The sequence below is a fragment of the Primulina eburnea genome, chromosome 2 (assembly GCF_022965805.1).
Source record: "Primulina eburnea isolate SZY01 chromosome 2, ASM2296580v1, whole genome shotgun sequence".
Classification (NCBI taxonomy): domain Eukaryota; kingdom Viridiplantae; phylum Streptophyta; class Magnoliopsida; order Lamiales; family Gesneriaceae; genus Primulina; species Primulina eburnea.
In genome coordinates, this window is record NC_133102.1 from 45,611,714 (window position 1) to 45,633,375 (window position 21,662).

Consider the following 21,662-nt stretch of genomic DNA (forward strand, 5'->3'; position numbering starts at 1 on the left):
TTGTGAGACACATATCTTATTTGGGTTATCCATGAAAAATATTACTTTTTATGCTAAGAGTATTACCTTTTATTGTTAATATCAGTAGGGTTGATCTGTGAGACCGTCTCACAAGATATTTACTCAAAAGAAAAAAAAAAGAAAGGATAATTCTCACAGATACATACATATATATATATATATACATACATATATATATATATATACATATGATTTAATAATGGTTTTTAGTGAGGGTAGTTAGGGTAGAATAAAGAATGGTAGGGGTGTGGTGTGGTGGTGAAAAGAGAAGTCCGTGAAAATAGTTTGTCCTTTAGGGTCAGTCTATACGTACGTATGTGGCAAAAAACTAGACAACCTTTTTTTAACAAATATCTCCCTTTTACCCATTGCATGTGACCTCTCGACTCTCCATCGCCACATATTGTCTTATCCTAATTACCAAATGGAATTCATAATAAAATAATTTTATGATTTTCTCATATTAGCTTCCTAAAAATATCCAATAAAATGGTTAATTGATATACCAGTTTTCTAAAATTAATCGTACTTGAAAATCGACATATTCTATTCTCCCGCCATATCATAATATGAAACATTAGACCAACAGACTTATCCAACGTATTATGTTCTGAAATCATGATGTATTAATTAGAGGTGATGAAAAGTCAAGCCAAGTGTTTGATATATTTATTGCATCGTTGGAGCTTAATGATATGATTTTTGACCGTCGTATAATTTAAAATATTTGAATTAAACGTCGTAATCGATTTTAATTTTTGAAAAAAAAAATTCATGGGTTTCTCTGATGAACTTAACACACAAATATAAACGACATTTTCTATGGTTCATATTTCATATTTGGAATTAAATATCTGAATCAATTAGTTCACTCACCAAAAAACCTTCTGCTAAAGAATCCATTATACAATAGCCACCATAAATTTGATGAGCATAATGTTAATAAATGTATTTTGGAGTGTATATCCTTTAATTTGACAAGTGTCAGCCTTTAGAGCATCCGCAATGATGGGTTGTTATAACACTCATCAACTCATAAAAAATCGTGGTGTCCAGTGTCACGTATTTATTATAACAACATATTTCTTTCTCTCACAATCCTTTTAACATTAAAACTCATTATTGTAACCGATTAAATCAAATTATTGTACATTCTATAGTTAATAAACATTTTTTGAACATTTAAGAACTTCATCATGTATTAAACACCATTCACAAATTCACCCGCACACCCAAGGAAAAAAGGCAAATCATCAAAGATTTTGAGAGGAGAAAGGATGTTCAGAAGAAAAAACCTCTGATCCCAGCCCCAGAGCATTTACACCTCAAAATAAAGTAAGAAATAAACCTATATACCAAAATAAAACCAACCATAATCACATAATTCCTCCATCTACTTTGCTCATTCCCAAATCCTTCTTCTTTAAGAACAACTTCATCGGTGATCACACACGCTCCGAACATCGAATCCAAGCACTTTTTCGAATTGGAGAACTCATTGATCAAGAACCCTTCGAATGGATACTTAAACAATGAAATGTAATGCATGAAAATCCAGTAATCTGGTATCCCTTCCTTGGATATGAAGTATCCTGAAAACAAGAAGAATGATCCCATGACTGCTTGGATTACGGAGTTTCCGATTATGAAATTCGAGACCAATGCACTGAAACAGACCACTACGGAATTGGCTGTGTAGAGAATCAACCAGATTAGCAGCAAGAAATGCATGAAAGCCATGAAACTGTGGTTTAATCCTACTAGCCAGTATACCGGTATGGCGAATAAGATTGCTAAAATCAGCAAAAATGGCAAGTAAACAAGGCCATTTGCTATTGCATATGATGAAACTCTATAGCTTCCACTTGAGGTTTCTTTGGTTAGAATCTCCTTTTCTTGCAAGAAGATTGGCAAGGCTTCCGTTGTGTTTGACAGTAAAAATGTCAGGATGAATGCGAATAGCCCGATTCTTTCTTCTGCGCCGAATAAATCATCTTTGACGTTGTAAAATATTGATCCTAGAACAATCCCAGACACAAGCATCTGGATGGTTCTGCAGGCGAAAAGCTCTTTTGTTCTGTAAATGTTCTTCCAGAATCTGTGAGTTAGAATCAGGGTTTCCCGAATTCTAGAATTAGCGAAACCGTGATAAAAATCGAATCCAGTTACATCAATGCATTCCTCATCTATCACCCTGGATTGTTGAAAGAGCTGCTGGAGAGTGGAACGTCCTGTTTTCTTCCTCCCTTCTTCAACTACTCCCTTGTTTGAATGCTGCTGTATGGGTGATGGCTCCTGATTCTGCTTCATTGTTTCAATGGATTCGATGGCGAATTCGATCACATTGACATGAAGTGGAATTTCTAATCCCATCAGACTCAGATTGAGTGACAACAGATCCACTGATCCATGATGCAAGACCGATCCATTTGCCAGCAACAGTATCGAATTAAACAGCTTCACTATCCTGAATCCAGGTTGATGAATGCTCAAGATTATAGTCCTCCCCCGAGTTTCCGCCATGGATTTCAACATGTCGATTATCTGAAGTGCTGATATGCTGTCAAGCCCTGATGTTGGTTCATCAAGAATCAGCACTTTTGGATCATGTATCACTTCAACACCGATCGAGACTCGCCTTTTTTCCCCGCCAGATATCCCACGAACCCTGTCATCGCCCACTCGTGCTCCAGCAACATGATCCAGGCCGAGTTCTTGCAATAGTGACTTGACTCTCGAGTTCAGTTCATGATCAGGGAGCCGCAACCGGAATTTTGCGCTGAAACGGAGAGTTTCTTCGACGGTCAGGAGTGGGAACAATGTGTCCTTCTGTGTAACATAGCCGGAAACTTTCATGAATCGGGACTTTTCGAGTGGCTGTCGATTGATGTATATCGATGCAGATTGTGGCGTGAATCTTCCCCGCAAGAATTTCGAGTAATGAGGATTTCCCAGCACCACTTGGCCCAACAATGGCAAGAATCTCCCAAGGCTTTGCTCTCAAGTTGACATCTTTGAGGACTCTTTTGATTTCTGGGCTTGACTTTTGTTCTATATTTTTACGAGGAAGTTCATGTAATTCTTGATCTTGAACATTTTGAGGGTGTTTGATTTGTTTTTCGTGTGTGTAGATTGTGTAGTTTATGCCTATAGCTTCAATCTCACAACCTTGTTTCTTCATCGAAGAAACTCGTTTTTCTCTCCCTATTTTTTTGGCAACTTCTTGATTTTGCTAGCGATAGATAAAGTTTATATGCTTTCAACTTTGGCCAAGTGTTAGAGATTTTTTTAATTAATATTTTTGTGGCATTATAGAGTACTGAATTGTCATAAAAGATATTTCGAATATATTGAAAAAAATATATAAATTAATTCTTAGGAACCAATATATTCGAAGTTTCTGGTAGATCGAGGCACGTTTACTTGAAATGAAATTAATTTTTGTTTTTGTTTCACAGCTTTACGATTAAAGAAATTACTGGCTGGAGTTTGTCGATGGCCCAATATTACAACTCACTACAATTTTTGTTTGATTGATAGATAGTTCACGTGCATGCACTAGAGTTTGTATGTGGATAGCCATAAATTTTTATAGCATGGAATTATTGGCAATAAATGTTCACATAACATATGTCATTTTAGATTTTACCTTTTTTTTAAAAAAATAAATAAATCTTGAGAATTGAGTGGAAAAATTCATGACTATGAAATTTTGAAATTGGACACTTGAAAGAAGAAGAAGAAGAAAGCATCTTTTGTTCTTTCCAATGTCTGAATTTATTTCTGTAAAAGGCCAAATCATTAACGTACAACTATATTTACTTCAACTTTTGGGAAAATAATGCTGCAGTTTTATGAAGGAATAATTTATGGTTTTGATAATTATCCTATTTTCCAATAATTCATAAGTATTAAATATTTGTTTTTAAAAAAAAGTATTAAATATTTAACTTTCTGTTTCCAAAAATAATAATGGTGGTGATGTCCTAGAAAGAGCACGGGTTATCTATAGATCGGGCAAGAATGGAAAACCAAAACATGAACAATCTAGAGTTAGTCTCAGGAAGCCAAGAGGAGACCGGGTAGAAGTGAACCCGAGTAAAGAAAGAATAACATGTTTAAACACATCGAGCATACGGCAATTCGCGAAGCATATCAAACCATTGTGGACTCATATAAGACCAGATCAATGTACATGACAAAACCAGATACAATATGGGTCTCTATGCCTACTGTTAGATGACAGAGCATGAGTAGATATCTAATTATAGGAACATTGTCCACACGCTGCAATCGAGGTCATCTTCTCCACTATAAATACTCGTTTGTGCTCATTTATTTGGGACATTAGATATTGCATTCTACTGCATTAAATAAACTCTCTCTACTTAGTGTGCCATATACTAACTCGAGCGTCTGAGTCACCACGCCGGAAACTCTATCGGCGCCCACTGACATTTTTTGTTGAGCGTGTGCATATCATCTGACCTGATCTCATCCTACCCGGTAAAGATTACTCAAAGTACAGGCTAGGTCAGGCCACCCAAACTCATTCTACCCAGTCCAGAGTACTCACAGGCTAGGTCAGGTAACCTGAGCTCATCCTACCCGGTCCAGAGTACTTACAATACAAGCCATGTCAGGCCACCAAACTTATCCTACTCGGTCAAGAGTATTAATAGTGCAGACCGGACCACCGGAGCTCATCTCATCGGGTCAAAAATATTCACACAAAAATATACATATCTGCTTGATAGATTGTCCACCCAACTCACCCAATCAACTCAGACATCATCAAATAACAATAATGATCTTTACTAACTTTCTTGAAGGTTCCTAATTTTTTAAACAAATTAGTTCAATTAAAAACAATGCATAATTATGCTAAAAAAAATGTGCATCACTCAAAATCAGCTGCTCGTACATTTCCTGCTGCCAACCAATGTTATCAACAATCAAAACTATGCTAGTTGAATACAGTTGTCTAGAACTATCTGTTTGCACAATTTTGCACATATTCTGGCACCATCTTCTTGGCGATCATATTCAATTGAACTGCCATCACATCTCAAAGATTCGTGTGCCAAAAAAAATCCCGAGCACAAGCTATCTGATGTGGAAGAGGGTGATTGAGAATTGCATAGATACATGCTATAAAAAATTTCTTTCATTTGATGACGTAAGGCCATCCTCAGAAATGAAACAGATCCTACAGCTGTGCATAAAGCGGTTCATTCCATGTATCAGGAATTCCGGGAAGGCACCAATGCAAGCAGTCATTGATACCTACCGATGCTTTCATACTGTATCGAGATATGTGACCCTCATCTCTCAGCAGAGAAATCGCAGTAATATCCAAAATCTTTACCTTTGTACCTTCAACGGCATCCTCGATAACGGGATCACTTGATTTTGTTCAACAGTGACCTCCTGTGTTCCAATCCCCATCTAAAAAATGTCTGGGTGATATTGTTCGGAAAAAACCTTTGAGCTGTGGACGCAAGTGAATGTTTGAATCAAGCCATCTGACAATACTTTGTATTGCATAATTCTTTGCATTCCCCATTTCTGCAAGTTTCCTATCTGTGACAGGCCTTCCTTTTGCATGCATCAACCACCTGTTTGCCCTGAACTTCCCCCGGTTCCAATGATGACCTGTGTTAAGGATAACAACATCAAAGTGATTGAGAAATCGGCTCAAAAATGCAGGAGGACGATCCAAAATGCATGGCAAATTCAGTGGCTGGATCAGTGGCGTTAATTGGCTCAATTTCACAGAGGCTTGCTGACCAGTATATAGAATAGTGGAATTGGTATCAGTAAATCGATAAGCCCATCCATCAGGACGAATGGCCCCAGGTGGTTTGACAAGGCCATATTTCCATCCCACATTTTCGACTTCTGGCTTCTCCTCGCCACCAGTGACCATACACATAAGAGATTGAAATTGTTGTCGACCCAACGAATCTCCTATAAATGCAACAGTTTTGTCCTGCATTCTGAAAATTAGTTATGTTAAATTCATTGATACAAATAACAGTCTATGTTGTTATATTTAGCTGATACAGCTTCAGAATAGCTATTATTTGTTTGGTCATTAAATATTTGATGAGTTTCATTTCTCTTCTTCGGTATCTGGGAAACCTTTTTCCTTTCCTCTTTTTTCTCTGGCAATCCAATGATCCAACGATATTGATGAACATGTTCAGTAAGGTATGTGAGATAATTCATAGCATAAAAGTATGTAAATATAAAGACTAATATGGGGGTACTTCTTTAAACTCTTAGCATTGTGGCAGAAGCTTAATTTTTAAGTGGCACAAAAACCTATCATTGCCAAATAAAAAGCAGCAAAATTGATAAATTTTTAGGAATAATAATATTCAAAAGACAGAACTTACCTTCTCAAAAATTGAGCACCTTGAAATTCATGCATTTCACATTTTTCGGGTTGCCAACGATAACCTTCATAAGAAAAATCAGTTTGTTGTGTTAATCTACATGCCCACATATCTGATAGCCACTGCTTACATCCAAACCCAGAATACGGAGGTCTCCGACTGTCTGCGATCCATCTTCCTTTAGCATAATTACAATCTGTGGAATGAAAAAGCAAAAGATAATAAGCACAATACTTGACATCTGTTAGAAATCAAGGAATACATTCGAACTCTGGTTTCTAACAAAGTCATTTGTACTAAGAAGTTTTTAATGGCGTCTGTTTATAATTGTGACATGAGAAAAACATCATAACAAATAAAGGAATCGTGATAGATAAAACTCAGCAGTTATTAAATCAAACTAGCATGTACTAGAGTTGAAATTCTCAAATAAAACTCAAATACACAAAATCTGTAATACAACTTCGGCAGTAAATTCATAAAAGAGTCTAACAGTCATATTATATCCAATTCTCCTCATCATGCATGATCAAAACAGGTTAGGGCACCTGGACCCGCGGGGATTTTCAAATTTTCTGGGATCCAATCTAACTCTGAATAATATTATTACATTATTTTCATCGATGTAATTGGTGTCACTAGGCTTTCCTTTTGTTGCTTTTTTTTTAACTTGTGTCTTTATGCCTTCTCTCCTTCGCAATTAAATAATTTTTTTTTCATATCAGACATAAGAAAATTGTGCCCCCACCAGAAAACATTTCAAATCTTGCAGCTTTCAGTACCAACATTCACTTCCTTCACGTAGAATAATCTCTAAAGAAAGTGAGAAAAATATAAATTGAGAGGCGGAAAACAAGACGGCCTACCTTGCTTCTCAAAAGAAGAGGTCACCTTGTTCTCATATTTTCTTTCAGATCTTTCTGTAGTCTTGTCATATTCTGTGGTTTCTACTACCTGTGAATATGAATCTTCCTCCGTCAGCAGTTCCTTGGAATTCAACAACTTTGAAGAATCAGCAGCATCATCCACAAAAAGATCTGTGATTTAGAAAAAATTAAAATAAAGAAAAGGCGAACCGAAAACCGAAGGTAGTTCTACCCCAACAGTGTTCGATTTGAAAAGGCACGAAATGTAGCTGCTTGATTAATGCTGAGAAATACAACAGATTCACAATCAAGATTCTTACCAAGAAATAATGATAATTGTATAGACCATGTCAGTTTTCACACAATATGTGACAGTGCCACAATGATAGAAAGTCACGAGATTGCTACCATAAAGTATCTCTGTGTTAAGCTACGCCCCCTCGTCCTTCTCTAAAACAGGCAACACACATCTAAATAACCACAAAATGTTTCATCACATACTGGACTCTACGAATTTTTTTAACCAAGAAGAGGGGTTCAATACATAGAAAAGTACCATATAATTCAGTAGCTACTTGCAAATGCAATCAACTGGGACATAGATTGCAAAATGCTGCTTCGGTGGGTCACAAATTCTACCAAAAGGTTTTTGAACTGTAAATACCTGATGTATGTGGTGCTGATAACAGGCCCAGAAGGATTGGATTACTCTCCCAACACCAAAAAAACATGGTGGTGAAAACAAGTGCAGCTACAATAAATGAAAACTGCCTCCCCCAAAATCTACCCAACTGTCCCCCCTTCATCTCTTTATGGAAAAAAATCCACAGAATCAAGGCCTAATGGCACCGTTCTGCAGCAAATTGAGCATGTAGACCAGCGATGGCCGTTCACGAGATATCAATACTAGAAATGTAGGATTCTTCGAGTTATGGAAGCTGAATGTTGAAAAGCTCGAGTGTATCAACATTACTTCGAGAAATAAGCATAAAAGAAGATTTCGAGGGAGTGGAAAATTCAGGTGCACATCGCAATTAGAGTCAGCAAGCAATTGTTTCCGTTCCCCTCATCAAATTGCAATGGCGATAAACTAAAACAGGCTCTCTCTCATCAAATTGAAACGCGAAACGTACACAAATCGATCAGAATTTTTTTTTAAAAAAAAACTACTGGGAAATTTCCACATTTGAATGGCAATTGCCAAGAGAAGCAAATCACCATAATTATTATCACGGGAAAAAAATTACTCCACACAATCTAATTCAAATTACAGCCAATAATGAGCTGAAAACGACAGTATGAATATAAATTCCGAACAAACACATCACGAGCTGCATCCTTCCAAGAACAAAAACGCCAAAAGAAAAAAAAAATCCGAATGCGAAATATGAAAATGCAGGCCTTGATTTCCTCAACAATCGTCTACATTCGAACGCATGCGTACTGGCAAATTACCTGGGATTCAAAATGAAGCAAGATCTGCCCATCCGGGACAATAAAAAAAGTAGGAGTGAGAAAGAATTTATTTAAAACATAGGACTCTCACTTTTTTTTTTTTCAAGAAACGAGGAGTTCACTCTTCATTATTTTATTAGTCGTAATTAAATTTTTAAATTAATCAATTATTTGTCTTCTTCTCTTTCTTCTCGATCGACACACATATTCTCCGATTAAAATTTACGAGCCATCTATCTTTCCACCCAGAAAAATTAGTCGACCAAGAAGAATTTTCTTGGTCGACCAAGAAGAAATTTCTTCTTGGTAGACCAATACCTTAGTAGACCAACACTTTGGTCGACCAAGAAAAAATTAGTGTTGGTCGACAAAGAAGAAGTTTCTTCTTGGTCGGCCAACACCTCTTCTTGGTAGACCAAAGGACCACCGTTTGGTCGACCAAGAAGAAGTTTCTTCTTGGTCGGCCAACACCAATTTCTTCTTGGTCGACCAAGGTGTTGGTCCAAATTGGTACATAAATGCTAATTTGTCGACTCAAGTTAAATATGTGTTTCATATATTAAAGCATGTAATATTATGTAATGAAATTGTGATTCACGTGTTAAAATATGCATAATAGTTGTCAAATTATGATCCATATGTTAAAACATGTAATTGTGATTTTTATGTTAAAACATGTAATTCAATTGAAATTATGATAACATATAATTGTGATTTTTATGTTAAAACATGTAATTCAATTGAAATTGTGATTCATATGTTAAAATAGTAACATAGTTGTTAAAAGATTTATATGTCAAAACATGTAACATAATAAGTTAAAACATATTACATTATAGAACATACTATACTTGTGATTATGTAATTGTGATTTATATATTCAAACATGTAACATAAATGAAATTGTGATTCATATGTTAAAACATGGAACATAGTTGTGAAATTGTGATTCATATGTTAAAACATATAACATAATTTTGAAATTTGTGAAATTATGATTCATATGTTAAAACATGTAACATAGTTGTGAAATTCTGATTCATATGTTAAAACACCGATTCATATGCTAAAACATGTAACATAGTTGTGAAATTGTGATTCATATGTTAAAACATATAACATAATTGTGAAATTGTGGCTCATATGTCAAAACGTATGTAACATAGTTGAGAAATTATGACTCATATGTCATAATATGTAACATTATAGAACATGCTTGTGAAATTATGTGATTCATATGTTAAAATTGTGTAATTATCCGTCAAAATTAAATAATTATCGGTCATATTTTTGTTTTAATCATGGATTCATGTGTTAGAAAAAAGGTCGACCCAAAAACAACCTTGATCGACCCAAAATCAACATGAGTCGACCGAGAAATCACCATGGTCGACCCAAAAACTGACCAACAACAAAATTTCACCTAAAATACTTAAATCGAAATAAAAAAGATCAATAGAATGTCCAATAATTAAAAGATCAATACAATATTGAATGATTATCAAACATATTACAATGTCTAATAATTATAAAAATCAATACAATGTTCAACAATAAAAAATGATCGACCATCAACGATCGACCAAATTGATCGACCAACTTTGATCTTTGACCAAGCTTTTGATCGACCAATTCAAAGAATTGGTCGACCAAAGCTTTGGTCTTCAAAAACCAAAAGCTTTTGGTCTACCATGGTCTACCAAAGAATTGGTCTATCAAAAGCTTTTGGTCTACCATGATAGACCAAAGCTTTGGTCTATCATGGTAGACCAAAAATCTACCTTTCGGTCTATCATGTTAGACTTGGTAGACCAAAACATGCCAATTGGTCGACCAAAACTTTGGTCTACCATGGTAGACCAAAAACTTTTGTCTTTGAAGACTTGAAGACCAAAGCTTTTGGTCTACCATTTGGTCTTTGAAGACCAAAGCAATGGTCGACCATTGTGTATTTTTTTGGTAGACCAAAGCAATGATAGATCAAAACAAAGAATTGGTCGACCAAAGCAATGGTCCACCATTGTGTATTTTTTTGGTAGATCAAAGCAATGGTCGATCAAAACTTGGTCGAAATTGTTTTCTTCCACCAGTCGATCGACGAACAAAAATAAATAATAAATTGAAATAATTTTTAATATTTTCAGATTATATGTAATCAAATTTAATGATTATTTACACTTAAAACACAAAGACATTTAAGTAAATTGACTTATGAATCTTTTTTTTTAAATACTTCATGTCCCACTCCCTTCTCCCTAAATTTCCCCAAAAATCCCAACTTATCTCCTTTCTAATGTATGAAACTATGGCAACTAGTATGTAATTCTACAAAAATAATTTTTTTAAAGAAAAATTTAAAATTGATTTTTTTATATAAAATGTGTGACCAATCAAACAAATTTTTAGCACTTTTCGACCGGTTTTCGGTCGAACTGATCTTTTCGATCTGATTGTGAAAACACGGTTAAAAATGAGAGAATTATAAAAAAAATTGTAATAATGTTCATAATTAGATATGACAATTAAATATTGTATATTTTATGAAGTGAGGCTTTCTAAAATGTGATTTGCATAATTAAGCGGTCCATATAATATATAGGTAAAAGAAAAGAAAAATAAAACTATAAATGATAAATAATCAATAAACCAAATTTGATAAATGCCCTCGCAGAGTAAGACAAAACTTGTGTAAGACGATCTCATGGATCGTATTTGTAAGACGGATCTCTTATTTGGATCATCTATGAAAAAGTATTACTTTTTATGCTAAAAGTATTATTTTTTATTGTGAATATCGATAGGATTGACCCGTCTCACATATTAAGATCCGTGAGACGGTCTCACATGAGACTCACTCACAGAGTAAAGCACTTGGAGGATTTTGAGATCGAATTCAATTTATGTATGAGAAACATAATTTATCATAAAAGGTGAGGAGTTTTTGGTTAATCTATCCTCTACGAATAAAAAAATACATCATTATATAAACAAATTGAATTGAATCGAATAAAAAAATTTAAATTCATATTTGATTTGAATTATATTTAAATAATCAATTCAAACATTATTGCAATCTACTATTGATAAAAAATAATATATATTTAATATAAAAATATAATATTAAAATTAATAAATTATCAAATAAAATAATTTGATCGATTTATCGAGTAGTCTCGATTTGCGCCATTTGGAAGACTGTCGCTTTTTACATGTAAATTATAAAATTATAATAATAAACGAAAAAATTGGTGGTCAGACGGTGGTAACTAGCACCGATTTCTGTGTCGATCGACGTGGACAGTAGATCTTGCCTGTGTGTCGACCTTTATTCTTTTTCTTCTTCTGTGGTTAGGGGTGATCACGGTGCGGTTATGCGGTTTTTTGTAAGAAATTCAAACCGAATTGCCATTTACGGTTCGGTTATAAATTATTTTTTTTATTGCGGTTTTATATGTAAAATCGGTTTCGCGGTTTTGAGCAGTCTTAAACGGTTGCGGTCGGTTTGCGGTGTTTTTGTGAATGATTAGTAGAATAGAAAAAATAAAACAATTATTCAAATTATTTAAATTTAAAAGAATTAAATAAAACAATAATGAACAAAATAAAACTAGATAAAATAACAGTCAAGAGACAAAATAAAGTTAAACAATTCTAATATGTTCATACGTAACAAAAACACCCACAAACAATTAATCATATGGTTTGTTTAACGATACAATCATAACAATTGAACATGATATTTTCTTCCAAAAATCACATCCGTAGTTGCAATATCCTCATCATTTGTCACTTTCAAACTTTAAACACTAGATATGGAACTAGCAAATATATGATTTTGCTTTAAAACTCATTCAGCTGCAGAAGAATAGAATTAGAGTATCCAACTGTTAAAGAAATAAAATATAAGCATAAGAAAATTAAAACAATAATGCTTATTAAAATTAACCTTTTGAAAATACTTCTTTAAAATTAATCATCATCTTCTTCTATTTTACGACTCGATCCCTCCAATTCTGAGAAATAAACAAAACGTTAATAAAACTAACAAGCACTTGAAACAATAATTAATAATAAATAAAAACAGAAAGTACTAACCTTTTTGTAGTTTTTCATATAATTCGGCATCATCCTCTATTGTTGTGCGAAGATCAACTAAAGAAGTTGTACCACGTAACCAATCTTGACTGCATATAAGAGCCTCTACCATTTTTGGAGATAAAGAACTCCTAAATGGATCAATCACACGACCACTTGTGCTAAAAGTAGATTCTGAAGCAATGGTAGACACTGGTATAGCTAGCACGTCTCTTGCAATATTAGAAAGAACAGGATATTTCAGAGTGTTCACTTTCCACCAATTCAAAATATCAAAATCATTGCTTGACTTTTCACACCCATCAAATAGATATCTTGATAATTCAGATTTACTCTCAACACATTGCTCTTTTTCCAAATGCTTAGCAAATTGAGATTCCAGTAGCTCACTTATGTCATATTCTTCATTTTCTAGCATATAGTTATAGCATTGAGTATTTTCATCTTTGCCACTTTGTTGAGAATTTGAGCTTGCATATTACTTGTATAACAAATTTAACATTTCTTCTACCTTATCCACCATTTTCACATGCAAAGTTGAAATTTCATTCGAAGTTCTCGCATCCTCCTGTTAAAAAAAATACAAATTCAATTAAATTTAATCTTTAATTTTTGTGTGCAAATTTCTGTTTGAAATATTTTTAATTTCAGTAGGAAAATTAGTATAAAATATTTGCAATTAATTCCTCACGCAAGAGGCCCAAAAATACATTTCACGTTGAAATTCTTGACTATTATTTGACACACAAATAATATCTTCAAACTCAAACTTATTTGAGTCCTGTTAAGTATATATTCAAACTCAAATTTTATACGCAAGAGGCCCAGAAAATTTCGGTTAAGTATATTATTCCATTAAATTTAATTTTTAATTTTTGTGTGCAAATTACTGTTTGAAATATTGCTAAAAAATCTGAAACGTGGAGAAACAAAATTAAAAAACAAAATCACATATCCAAAATCAAGTTTAAAATAACCAATTAAATGAAAAAACTAGAAGCAGAAATATAAACTAACCATATTTGACATATTCTCATCTTCTAGGGTGCTTGAAGTTTCATTCTTGCTCATGGTTACAAAATCACGTGGAAGAATATTTGTATAAAGAGAAGTAGTAAATAGAGAAACAAGATAGAAAGAAGAGAAAATTTTTTCTGAAGCAGAGTTGGAAGAGGGAAGGCGGCGGCACAAATGAGAAATCTATTGAATAATGAATATCTTGTGTCTGTTATAAATAATAACCCTAGCCAGGTAAATAAAATTGTATATGAAGGGACGGTGCAGTGCAGTGCAATTTTGGTCCAATATTATAACCGCACCGTGAGGGCAGGGCGGTTTCCTTTTTTTTTTTATTGCGGTTATTTATAAAAAATGAGATAAAACGGTGCGGAGCGGTGCGGTATGGTCGGTGCGGGCGGTTTTCGGAAAATTTTGATCAGCCCTATCTGTGGTCAAAAAAAGAATTTTGAAAACAAAACTAATAATTTTTTAATTTAAAAAAAGCCAAATAAATCCATAAATAATAATATTTTGTCATTATAATTTAATGTTGATTAATATAAAATACTAAATAGAACAAAATTTGGTCGTTGTTGGATGCACCAGACGAGGAACAGATCTCTTGTGAGACGATCTCACGAATCTTTATCTGTGAGACGGATCAACCTGTCAATATTTATAATAAAAAGTAATATTCTTAGCATAAAAAGTAATACTTTTTCATGGATGACCCAAATAAGATATCCGTCTCACAAATACAACTCGTTAGATCGTCTCACACAAATTTTTGCCCCAGACGAGTGGGACATTAGTTGTCATATTCTTTTTTAAAGTTGGAGATTTATCATATATTTTTCCACATATTGTTCTCTTTGAAATTTAAATTTATAAGTCCAAAAATAACTTTGATATGTATATATAACATGCAATACTTTATGTTACAAATTAATTATGAAAACTCTATTTTTGTAGAGCATTTATTAATTTGCACATCTCACAACTTATAGGTGTGTGGTCTAATGATTGATATTGACCATATTCAAACCATCTCAAGCTTGCTTAAATCTGTTTTTTAAATAAAATAAATATATTTGCTCAAATCCAAAATAAGATATAAAAAAATGTAATGAATAATTGTTAATGCATTGTTTCACATTAAATTTACTTCTTTTTTTTTTTCAAATAAAGTTAATAAAATATTATCCATATGGTTTTAATATAATATTATTAGATAGTTATGCAATTTAAAAATAAAATTAAAAAATAAAAATATTAACATGATTTTTATTTTTTTAGACGTATTTAACCAACGATGAAAATGGAAGAAAAATTTCATTTAAAACCCCAGTTTATAAGAAATTTTTTTTAACAAAATTTAAATTTGTAAATTAAAGAGTCGCCTAATATGCACAAAAAATAATTATGTGAGTTCGTCGATCGTTTATTAAAAAATAATAATAATCGAATTTAAAGAAAAAATCTAATATATTTTGCGATTTATTATTATTTATTTTTTCACTTGACCCCTTCATCTGCGCCATCACTCTGCATCACCTCTCATTTCTTTAATCCAAGCAAATGCATACATATACACACGCTCTCACTGTGTGAGAATTTCACGGCATTCTTGTGGTTTTCTCTAATTCTCCATTTCTCCATTATCTCAAGAAAGTAGAAAAGAAAAGAAAAGAAAAAAATCTACAGCTATATTGAATGAAATAAGGAAACCCACGAAAAGATCCAACCTTTTTTGCTGCATCTCGCGCATTTCTTTTATGTGTGCATGTGTAATAATGATACACACGGAGAGATACCAACTTTAAATAATTGCACACATTTCTTGAAACCAAATCCTTTGATCTTAGTGCACGCAGTGCGTGTTGTAAGCAGAAAATGGGTCTGTGATCGAAGTTCTTGTAGCTGAGTTGGATTTATAGTGAGGATTAATAGAAAGGTAACTGAAATCCCAGCTGCTGATTCGTTTGGGGGTTCGTCCTCTTTGCGTGAATCTTGAATCTGTTATTGTTTTGTGGCTCATGTTTGTTAGATTTTTCATCAGATCTTGTTCTTTGTGTTGTGTTCAGATTTATTTATTGATTCAAGTGTGATGCGTGTTTGGGATCTGGGGTATTGATCAGTTAGCTCATAGCTGTTCTTCAAACAAGATTGGTTTTATTTTCAGATGCTCAAGGGAGAAAAATGTAATTTAGCTACGGGATCTTTAGGCGGCAAGAGTAGAAGTAAATGCAGTCTGATTCCAAACAACTTTCTTTTTGTTTTTTATTTTATTTTGTTTGTCTTTTTTCATTTTCTCACATTTGTGATGATTTGATCTTGTGATGATGTGGTATTGCTCTCTCTTTTTTTTTTATGTAGTCTCTTAATATGGTGCAATATATACTGACTTGCTTTAATGAGATCATACTTTTTGTCAGGAGTTATAGTCTCATTTTATGGAGAATTTGAGTTATGCCATTCACACTTAGATTGGTAATGTTCCATCTCAAGCGTGATCTGCCCCTGGTGATGTGTTTAAATCATAGAAAAATATTATACAGATCACATGTGATGGCTTTTAATCTTTTTCATTTCGTCTAGCAAAACTTTTCAGAATTGATTTATGCAAGGATACTTTCCTTATTTGGAAACACCTAGTGATAACTAATCTTGGAATTATTACAAATACAAGATGAGATCCGATCTCATAATTTGTTTATGATACAGGTGTAGAATAAAACCGGGTGATTGACAAGTGCGAGTTCAATAATGGCTTTAGGAAAGTATTCTAGAGTTGATGGTCGAAAATCATCATCAGGCTACTGTTCAACTGTCACAATAGTAGTTTTTGTAGCCCTTTGCTTGGTTGGGGTATGGATGATGACATCATCATCCTGTCGTCCCTGTTCAGAACACCGATGTTTCAAAGGAGGAGAAGAATGAGGTGAAGATAAATGATGTTGAAAACAACATTGATACTAGCAATGAGGGTGGTAATAATTCAGGTGATGACAGCGGGGCAACTGATGCGGGAAAGTCGAAGCAGTTTGAGGACAATCCTGGTGATTTACCTGATGATGCAACTAAAAGCGACAATGATGGGGGTTCAAATAATGAGGAAACGAATAACAGTCAGCCTAAAGATGGCGAAAAGGTGATCGAGGAGAAGCGGGAAGACAAATCGGAAGAGAGGTCTGCCGAAGAAACCAAAGAAGATGGTCGAGAAGATAATAAGGATGATGGATCGAATAAGGAGTCGGATAATGGGGACGAAAATCAAGAAAATAAGGAATCTGGGACTGAGAATAAAGACTCTGAAGCAGGAGAGACTGATGAAAGTAAATCTGATGATAATGAGAAAAATTCTGAAGAAAATTCAGGTGAGAACAATGATAAGGAAAAGGAAGATGATGAAAAGAAAGATGAATCTGATCGAGATTCCGTTGAGAAGAAGGATAAGCCAAGGGAGGTGTTTCCATCAGGAGCTCAATCTGACCTTTTGAATGAATCAGCAACTCAAAATGGGTCATTCTCAACTCAGTCAACTGAGTCAAAGAATGAGAAAGAAGCTCAAAATTTGTCTCAGCCTGAGAATCAAAATGGTTATAGTTGGAAACTGTGCAACACAACTGCCGGGACGGATTACATTCCATGCCTCGATAATTTGGTAGCCATCAGGAAACTTCCATCAACCAAGCACTATGAACACAGGGAAAGACACTGCCCCGAAAATCCTCCAACTTGCCTTGTTCCACTTCCGGAAGGATACCAACGCCCTATTGAGTGGCCAATTAGTCGAGAAAAGGTAAAGTGGCAAAGAGTTTGTGCTCATTTTGTAGTTTAGGTTCTGGTCATTCTTAATCATTCTTCATTACTTCGTTTGACAGATTTGGTACCATAACGTTCCTCATACCAAGCTTGCAGAAATTAAAGGACACCAGAATTGGGTTAAGGTTAGCGGTGAACACCTGACCTTCCCAGGTGGTGGCACTCAGTTCAAGCATGGCGCTCTTCATTACATCGACTTTATACAACAGGTAAGATGCTAAAAGTATCCTGGATCTGACTTTTGTTTGGAGCTCTGGTGGCTGCTACATTGTTAGTTTTATTCATGGCCCTTTTTTGTCTGTTTTGTGAAGTTTTTAAATGATTAAATATATCTTTGTGCATATGTTTACTGTGTTCTGCGGTCCGTGTGAAAAGGTAATTCAACGACATTCTACCCTCTTCATCTACTGTCTCAAATATGACAGTTGTTAAATTTGTTAAAATTAGTCATTGTATGATAGATGAAATGCTAATTAGTATAAAGAAGTTGTCTCATTCTTGATTATTGATTGTTGTATAGTCTGTTCCCGATATCGCATGGGGAAAACACTCCAGAGTCATATTGGATGTTGGATGTGGAGTTGCTAGCTTTGGGGGATTTCTCTTTGAAAGGGATTCTCTGACCATGTCATTGGCTCCAAAAGACGAGCATGAAGCTCAGGTTCAGTTTGCACTTGAAAGAGGAATACCGGCTATCTCTGCTGTTATGGGTACAAAGAGGCTACCATACCCGGGGAGAGTTTTTGACATTGTCCACTGTGCACGCTGTAGGGTCCCTTGGCATATCGAAGGTACTTCATATATTCTTGCTACTTTAGTTTAAAAAAAATCGGACTATTCCACAAGTATTTGATTTAAAACTTGTAAGAGAATCGTTACTTTGATCATTAAAGAGCTTTTTGATAACTATGTATTTATCATTAGTTTTTTCTTTAACATGTTACATGTTTAGGTGGTAAACTTCTCTTGGAGCTGAATCGTTTGCTAAGGCCTGGTGGTTTCTTTGTTTGGTCTGCAACTCCCATTTACCAGAAACTTCCTGAAGATGTAGAGATTTGGGAAGGTACAGTCTACTATCTCCTGTTCCTTGATACTTACATGGTACATTGGTTCTTACATATTGTACACTTTTATGGTGATATTGACAGCCATGAAGAAATTGACAAAAGCAATGTGCTGGGAAGAAGTTTCAATTACCAAAGATACAGTGAACGGAGTAGGAGTTGCAGTGTATCGGAAGCCTACTTCAAATGAGTGTTATGAACAAAGGCCATCCAATGATCCTCCACTGTGTAAAGACTCTGATGATGCTAACGCTGCCTGGTATGTTTGAAGCTCTTAATTCTTCTTGAAAGGTTCTAATCATATAGCTTGCTACTGAAAATCGAAAATGATACAATACCATCATTAGAAAATTTTACAATACTCCATAAACTGGTAATGATTCATTGCTGTGCAAACTTAAAACTGGTCAAGCTCTGGGCCCATACACTACTAAATGTGCTTCACTAGCAAACTCCTCTGTATATATTTATAAACCCCTTTACTCAGTTCCCGCAATTCGATGTGGGATAAGTATTACAACCCATCTGGACTTCCTTTCAATTACCATTCTGGCACACCCAAATCCCAGGATTCTTGCAAAAGAGAGTATTCAAAATATGCTTTAGTAGCAACTATTTCGCAATCTTTCTTGCTTTACAACATGATTAATCCAAGTTGCTCAAAGAGTCCATTTTCATATATTTATTTATAAACACCTATATATACTATTCCTACAACATGATACAGGGAGAAGCGATTACAAAATAGTGGTTGGGGATTGTATATGGCAAGTTTGATTTTAGTTTATCTTGATATGTTCAGGAATGTGCCTTTAAAAGCTTGCATGCACAAAGTTCCTGTTGCTCCATCCGACCGTGGGTCTCAATGGCCGGAACAATGGCCTGCGAGGGTGGAAAAACCACCGTACTGGTTATTGAGTTCACAAGTTGGAGTTTATGGAAAACCGGCTCCAGAAGACTTTGCTACAGATTTTGAACATTGGAAACGTGTCGTGAGCAAATCATATCGAAGACGGACTTGGGATAAACTGGTCTACTGTCAGGAATGTCATGGACATGCGATCCGTCTATGGAGGGTAAACTAAAGTATCCATTTCTTGTCATTTTATCGAGGAATGATAATTCACTCCCTCCCCCTTGTAATCTTTTCAAACATATAAACTCATTTGTTTCATTGCTGACCATTTTTTCAAACTAGCCATGGCATGTCCTAATCGACGACCCTTTTTCAGATTTGCTGCTGCTATGAAAGAAATGAATTTGTGGGTCATGAACGTTGTCTCTGTAGATGCTCCTGATACACTACCAGTTATTTACGAACGAGGGCTATTTGGAATTTATCACAATTGGTGTGAATCATTCAGCACTTATCCAAGATCGTACGATCTTCTCCATGCAGATCATCTTTTCTCCAAGATCAAAAAGAGGCATGTCTCATATTCTATATTTCCATTGATATAATTTAAACACTTTCTGTCCTCTTACCTTTCTTCATCTTGGATCCAACAGATGTAACTTCATGGCCTTGGTAGCTGAGGTTGATCGGATTTTGAGACCCAAAGGAACGATTATAGTCCGAGACACAGTTGAGATCATTACTGAACTTGAGAACATCTTCAAGTCCATGCAGTGGGACATTTGTATGACGTATTCTAAAGACAAAGAAGGATTATTGTGTGCCCAAAAGACCATGTGGCGTCCTAAAGAAGCAGAGATGGTTCAATATATCATTGCTTAAAAGAACTAGAAAATAAATGGGGTGAAATTTTTGAACTTATAAGCCGCCAGCCATGGAGTTTAGGTATTGTTTTGGTATGGACACACATATATAGATGCGTAATATCTGTATTTTTCCTATTGTTTTCGAGCAAATTAGTGTAGTTGTGCTCCGCATTCGTTTTTAGAGCTTTGCTTCATTGTGATGTTGTATTACTAGTAGATCATTATAGTCATTCACACACACACTTCAAAGTGTAAACACTCCAGAAATCAAAACTACTGAGATTCTCTATACAGACATGTCTTCCCATTTTGAATCTATTCAAATGTTATCTCAAATGCTTTAATGTATCAATGTCTTGGTTGCTTTGTTTGGCCATCATATCGCGACATCGCGGAGGAATTTAAAGCTAGCTAAAACTTGGGTATCTCATTCTGTGTTGAACTTGGTTAGCGTTTAGTCTCTCGTTTGCATGGAGATTCCGGGCCATAAATTCTAAATCAGCGCCATTGAGTGACCTCAGGTTTAGTACCAAAAACTGATAGAGACATATAAATATACCACTTTCAATTGTGAATTTTTTTATATGTTCTTGTTCATTTAAGTTGGTCAATTAAATTATTAGGTTATCTTAAAGGTTTTTTTTTTTTTGTAATTCATTGTCCATCTTAAATTAATTTGGACATTAATACACATTCCTCTTTATTTCTTAAATTTTATGCCAAAAAATTTATTTATTTTTACATTTTCTTGTTCATTTAAGTTAGCAAATTAAATTTATATGTCTTTTTAAGGGTTTTTTTTGTGAATCATTGTCCATCTTAGATAGATTTGGACATTAATTCACATTCTTCTTTATTTTCTAAATTTTATGTAAAAAAATTATTTATTTACATTTCTTAGTCAATTTTTGTGATTCATTATCTATTGTCTACGTGTACTCTATTTAAGTAAATTTTAGTTTAGCTTTTGGTAAAATTCACTATATTGTTAATTTTATTTTTATTGTTTTTTCCGTTTTGAATGATAGAAAAATATTTTTGTTGATTTATCATTTAAGAGAGCTGTATTATGTCGCGGATTGAAAAATATCATATAAATAAGTAAATATATATGATTTATTGTCATGATGTATTTTTATGTATTGTGTTTTGATATGTTTAGATTGATAAATACTTATAAACATGATGTTATTCAAACGACTTTAAACATTATC

The 21,662-nt window shown here is 34.2% G+C and overlaps 3 protein-coding genes across 3 annotated transcripts; 1 reads left to right on the plus strand and 2 right to left on the minus strand.

The window, feature by feature from the left end:
• Positions 1 to 1,262: 1,262 nt before the first annotated feature.
• On the minus strand, positions 1,263 to 3,282 carry LOC140823670 (ABC transporter G family member 5-like). The gene is given in 2 exon segments (XM_073185124.1): positions 1,263 to 2,943; positions 2,945 to 3,282. Coding segments are annotated over 2 exon segments (1,899 nt in total). The 5' UTR covers positions 3,203 to 3,282; the 3' UTR covers positions 1,263 to 1,302.
• Positions 3,283 to 4,913: 1,631 nt separating this feature from the next.
• Positions 4,914 to 8,768, minus strand: LOC140823671 (protein trichome birefringence-like 14). Its single transcript, XM_073185125.1, has 4 exons — positions 7,953 to 8,768; positions 7,289 to 7,459; positions 6,423 to 6,618; positions 4,914 to 6,020 (listed from the first exon to the last, which is right to left on the minus strand). Exons 1-4 carry the CDS (start codon positions 8,092 to 8,094, stop codon positions 5,438 to 5,440), a joined length of 1,092 nt encoding a protein of 363 aa, XP_073041226.1. The 5' UTR covers positions 8,095 to 8,768; the 3' UTR covers positions 4,914 to 5,437.
• Positions 8,769 to 15,354: 6,586 nt separating this feature from the next.
• Positions 15,355 to 20,764, plus strand: LOC140823672 (probable methyltransferase PMT26). Its single transcript, XM_073185127.1, is given in 12 exon segments — positions 15,355 to 15,791; positions 16,273 to 16,327; positions 16,562 to 16,729; positions 16,731 to 17,639; positions 17,722 to 17,871; positions 18,183 to 18,453; positions 18,615 to 18,725; positions 18,811 to 18,985; positions 19,529 to 19,733; positions 19,735 to 19,802; positions 19,959 to 20,153; positions 20,236 to 20,764. Coding segments are annotated over 10 exon segments (2,439 nt in total). The 5' UTR covers positions 15,355 to 15,791; positions 16,273 to 16,327; positions 16,562 to 16,603; the 3' UTR covers positions 20,465 to 20,764.
• Positions 20,765 to 21,662: the final 898 nt, after the last annotated feature.